The sequence below is a fragment of the Penaeus chinensis genome, chromosome 3, assembly GCF_019202785.1.
Source record: "Penaeus chinensis breed Huanghai No. 1 chromosome 3, ASM1920278v2, whole genome shotgun sequence".
NCBI classification, from domain to species: domain Eukaryota; kingdom Metazoa; phylum Arthropoda; class Malacostraca; order Decapoda; family Penaeidae; genus Penaeus; species Penaeus chinensis.
The window spans coordinates 8,846,682-8,851,791 of NC_061821.1; the positions used below are offsets into that span (position 1 = coordinate 8,846,682).

General features: G+C 46.5%; 2 protein-coding genes across 2 annotated transcripts in view; one reads left to right on the forward strand and one right to left on the reverse strand.

Annotated features, from left to right (window-relative positions):
• Positions 1–1,031: 1,031 nt before the first annotated feature.
• On the reverse strand, positions 1,032–3,221 carry LOC125040292 (extensin-like). The gene is made up of 6 exons (XM_047634844.1): positions 3,149–3,221; positions 2,511–2,554; positions 1,829–2,353; positions 1,519–1,641; positions 1,239–1,455; positions 1,032–1,144 (listed from the first exon to the last, which is right to left on the reverse strand). The coding sequence occupies exons 1-6, from the start codon at positions 3,219–3,221 to the stop codon at positions 1,032–1,034; spliced, it is 1,095 nt and encodes a 364-aa protein (XP_047490800.1).
• Positions 3,222–3,545: 324 nt separating this feature from the next.
• LOC125040299 (collagen alpha-4(IV) chain-like) overlaps positions 3,546–5,110 on the forward strand; it is a 3,603-nt gene continuing 2,038 nt past the window's right edge. Inside the window, exon 1 of the mRNA XM_047634856.1 lies at positions 3,546–3,595. Within this exon, the coding sequence (XP_047490812.1) occupies positions 3,546–3,595 (50 nt within the window). The remainder of the gene's footprint in view (positions 3,596–5,110) is intronic.

The window sequence follows — 5,110 nt, forward strand, 5'->3', positions numbered from 1 at the left end:
CTTCTTAATCTTCTTCTTCTTTTTCTTCTTCTTTTTCTTCTTCTTCTCCTTTTCTGCTCCCCCTTCTCTTCTTCTTCCTCCACCTCGTCTTCTTCTCCTTCCTTTTCTTCTTTTTCTGTTCCTCCGCCTCCCTTTTCTTCTTCCTATTCCCTCGCCTCCTCCATTTCCTCCTTTTCCGTCTCATCCTGTTTTTGCTCCATCTTTTCCTCCTCTTTGTTCTCCTTAACCTGTTACTCTTATATTCTTTCTCCTTATCCTATATATTTTCCTTCTTATCCTTCTGCTCCTGCTCCTTATCTCCCTCCTTATCCTGTTATTTCTTCCTCCTCCTCCTGTTCCTCTTATTCTTACTCCTTATGCTGCTTCTCCTCTTCCTTCACCTGCTCCTTCTCTTATTCCTACTGCTCCTCTCGCTCTTCATCCTCCTCCAACTTCTTCGATTTTCTTGCTCCTCCTCTTCTACCGTCTCCTTTTTAAACACCTCCTATTCTATCTCCTCTTCCCTCCTCCCCTCCTCCTCCTCCTTCTCCTCCTCTTTCACCTCCATCATCTTCCCCTCCTCTTCCTCCCCGTTCCCCTCCTCCTCCTCCTCCTTCACCTCTTCCTACTCCTCCTCCTCCTCTAACTCGTCCACCTCCTCCACCACCACCTCCTCCTCCTTCTCCTCCTCTTACACCTCCATCATCTCCCCCTCCTCTTCCTCCCCGTTCCCCTCCTCCTCTAACTCGTCCACCTCCTCCACCTCCTTCTCCACATCCTCCAACTCCTTTACCTCCTTCTCCACCACCACCTCCACCTCCTCCTCCTCCTCCAACTCCTCCACCTCCTTCTCCACCACCACCTCAACCTCCTCCTCAACCTCCTCTCCAACTCCTCCACCTCCTTCTCCACCACCACCAGCACCTCCTCCTCTCCCCCCTCCTCTTCCCCCTTCTCCTCTCCACCTCATTCTTCACCCTATTCTAATATTCCTCCAACGCCCGGCCGCTTATTCCCTGCTTTCTCCTCCCCCCTCTTTATCTTCGTCATCCCTATGCCCTAAGGAGAGAAGCAACGCAGATGATAATATCAAACACCAGCTTTAAGCCAGACGGGGAGGGACGCGACTGCAAAGTATAATGTGGTGGGTGTTCGAGGGTGTAGACTGGTGTGGATGTGGTGTTGGAGGGTGTAGACTGGTGTGGATGTGGTGTTGGAGGGTGTAGACTGGTGTGGATGTGGTGTTGGAGGGTATTGACTGGTGTGGATGTGGTGTTGGAGGGTGTAGACTGGTGTGGATGTGGTGTTGGAGAGGGTATTGACTGTGTGGATGTGGTGTTGGAGGGTGTAGACTGGTGTGGATGTGGTGTTGGAGGGTGTAGACTGGTGTGGATGTGGTGTTGGAGGGTATTGACTGGTGTGGATGTGGTGTTGGAGGGTGTAGACTGGTGTGGATGTGGTGTTGGAGGGTATTGACTGGTGTGGATGTGGTGTTGGAGGGTGTAGACTGGTGTGGATGTGGTGTTGGAGGGTGTAGACTGGTGTGGATGTGGTGTTGGAGGGTATTGACTGGTGTGGATGTGGTGTTGGAGGGTATTGACTGGTGTGGATGTGGTGTTGGAGGGTATTGACTGGTGTGGATGTGGTGTTGGAGGGTATTGACTGGTGTGGATGTGGTGTTGGAGGGTGTAGACTGGTGTGGATGTGGTGTTGGAGGGTGTAGACTGGTGTGGATGTGGTGTTGGAGGGTGTAGACTGGTGTGGATGTGGTGTTGGAGGGTATTGACTGGTGTGGATGTGGTGTTGGAGGGTGTAGACTGGTGTGGATGTGGTGTTGGAGGGTGTAGACTGGTGTGGATGTGGTGTTGGAGAATGTAGACTGGTGTGGATGTGGTGTTGGAGGGTGTAGACTGGTGAGGATGTGGTGTTGGAGGGCGTAGAGTGGTGTGGATGTGGTGTTAGAGGGTGTAGACTGGTGTGGGTGTGGTGTTGGAGGGCGTAAACTGGTGTGGATCGGGTGTTGGAGAGTGTAGACTGGTGTGGATGTGGTGTTGGAGGGTGTATGCTGGTGTGTCTCGGGTGTTGGAGGGTGTAGACTTGTGTGCATCGGGTGTTGGAGAGTGTAGACTGGTGTGGATGTGGTGTTGGAGGGTGTATGCTGGTGTGGATCGGGTGTTGGAGGGTGTAGACTGGTGTGGATGTGGTGTTGGAGGGTGTAAACTGGTGTGGATCGGGTGTTGGAGGGTGTAGACTGGTGTGGATCGGGTGTTGGAGGCTGTAGACTGGTGTGGATGTGGTGTTGGAGGGTGTAGACTGGTGTGGCTCGGGTGTTGGAGGGCGTAGACAAGTGGGAACTACAACAGAATGGAGGAAACTGTTATGGAAAGGAAAGAAGCCGTACAGAGGTAGTGGCATTGGGTGTGGGAGAGAGGGAACTGGCGAAGGAACGAGGAAACTGCTATGAGAGAAGAAGGGACAGTTGTAAAGGAGAGGGAACTAATAGGGAGGAGGCGGGTGCAGAAAGAAGTTACTGGTGCAGAAGGACGAGGAGTGTTCAGCTTCGAAGGGCGTAAGTCTGTGTAAGAGGACCTTTTTGTGCGTAAGATATTTCTAGGAGAGTACAAACTAGTGATGAAGGAAGAAGAGAGGGACACGTGTTGTAGAAGAAATGTCAGCTCGAGGTAGATACATCACCAGAAAATGTGAGATAAGTGTAATAAAAGACGGAAAAGGTAAGAAGTCAAACATGCAAGATTTTAATAATGGAATATGAGTATGTGGAAAGAATATAAAAACGAGTGCAGGTTTAACGAGAAGTGTAAATATGTAGCAGGATGGCTTTAACATCAGAATGTGGTAAAGTGCGTCTAAAAGCAACACAATTGTGAAACAAATACTAACAAATTCAGAAACAAAAACATGATTAATAAATAGAGAACAGAATAATGACCAGATATAACACAATAACCGCAAAAAAAAAAAAATAACAACACGAAAATTAACGAAACCTGGCGTGAGAGACCGCAGAGCAATGTATAAAAAGGAGTGTCATTGTCAGAATTTCGCGTGGCTGCAAATTGCATTTCGTTAAACCATGGCTCGCCGCTACCATGGGATTATCGAATATTTAGGGAGGCTTAGGAAGGAATTACAGATTGTCGGAATTTACCAGCCAGGTTACACAAGTTCTTCTTGAAATGTTGGTGTTTGTAGAAAACTGGATTAGGTGCGGAAATAAACATTGCTATATATATACACACAAAACATACACAAACGCATACACTCACCCACCTATCCACACACACAGACACAAACACAGACACCCACACTCACATCCCCACCTCACACAAACACAACTGTTTTAGAAATATCTACATTCACCATATGTGTACCTACCGTTATATCAATAACCCATAAAAAAAAAAAAACAGCAGCAGCATCAACAGCAAATATTTACAGAACTTTGCAACGGCAGAGCAAAACATGTACCAAATTTCCAGAGAGACGAACGTAGGTAGAACACTTGTAAACATTGCCGCCATGTTTTTTGTTTACATTGCACTACAATGGCCGTGTCTCCTGGCAGTGCAATGTTTACGCAGTGTGAAGAAATTATGTAAACTGGACGGGGCTGAAGTTTCGTTTTCTTTGCTTCAAGTCCTTTTGGGTTTTACTTTGAGGGGGTGTCTCTTTTTTTTATTATGAAATTATACAGAGAGAGATAAAGGCAGACATACGTACATATGCATACATAATAACAATAATAATAACAATAATATCAGTTATTATCATCATCATTATTATCATTGTCATTATCACTATCATTACCACTGTCATTATCATTATCATTATCATTACTATTAGTATCATTAATAGTATGAATACTACTACTGTTATCATAATCATCCTCATCATCATCATCATTATCATAATTACTGCTATTATTATCATTATCATCTTAATTATTATTTCCATGATTATAATTGTGATTATGATTATTGACTTCATTATTGTTATTGTCATTATTGCTGTTGTTGTTGTTATTATTATTATTATTATTATTATTATAATTATTATTACTTTATCATTGTTATGAATATGATACCGATAATAATAAACTAACATAAAATAACGATAATAATATTCAAGAGAACAATATCCCCAGTGACAACAGACAAAATACTGTTCGTGAAAAGTCCAATAAAAGTAAAAATAACAATAACAGGAAAAAGATAACAGTAACAATAACATTACCCGACCTAAAAAATGCTGCTCCAACATTAGCATTATTTGAGAAGAGAGGAAGCAAACAGGAAGGGAAGAAAGAGAGGACGAAGCAGGAGAGGGAGAGGGGGAAGGAGAGGGAGAGGGGGAAGGAGAGGGAGAGGTGGAAGGAGGGAAGATAAGGAGAGGGTGAGGGAGAGGGAGAGGAGGAAGAGGGTGAGGGAGAGGGAGAGAAGGAAGGGGAGGGAGAGAGAGAGGAGGAAACAAAGGGAGAGGGAGAGGAGGAAGGAAAGGGAGAGGGGGAAGGAGAAAGAGAGGGAGAGGAGGAGGGAGAAGGAGGGAGGATAAAGAGAGGGGGAGAGGGAGGGGGAGGGAGAGGGAGAGGAGAAGGGAGACGGAGAGGGGGAAGGAGAGGGATAAGGGGAAGGAGAGGGAGAGGTAGAAGGAGGGAGGATAAAGAGAGGGGGAGGGGGAGGGGGAGGGGAGGGAGAGGGAGAGGGAGAGGGGGAAGGAGAGGGAGAGGGGGAAGGAGAGGGAGAGGTAGAAGAAGTGAGGATAAAGAGAGGGGGAGAGGGAGAGGAGGAAGGGGAGGGAGAGGGGGAAGGAGAAAGAAAGGGAGAGGAGGAGGGAGAAGGAGAGGGGGAAGGAGAGGGAGAGGGGGAAGGAGAAAGAAAGGGAGAGGAGGAGGGAGAAGGAGAGGGGGGAAGGAGAGGGAGATGGGAAAGGAGAGGGAGAGGGGGAAGGAGAGGAGAAGGTGACAGAGATGGGAAGGGAAAGGGAAAGAGAGAGGGACACGGAGAGAAGGATTTACAGTCGTACATCCCATCCAGACAAAGACAAAAAAAAAACAAAAAAAAACAAAAAAACAACAACAATAACGATAATAACAACAACAACACAAAGCTTT

Excerpts from the sequence above, each read along its gene's own strand:
- LOC125040292 (XM_047634844.1), bottom strand. The coding sequence starts at position 3,221 with ATGTTTATTTCCGCACCTAATCCAGTTTTCTACAAACACCAACATTTC. Across the intron at positions 1,642-1,828 it reads CCAACACCACATCCACACCA|TCAATACCCTCCAACACCAC; the intron begins GTCTACACCCTC and ends CATCCACACCAG. Across the intron at positions 1,456-1,518 it reads CCAACACCACATCCACACCA|TCAATACCCTCCAACACCAC; the intron begins GTCTACACCCTC and ends CATCCACACCAG.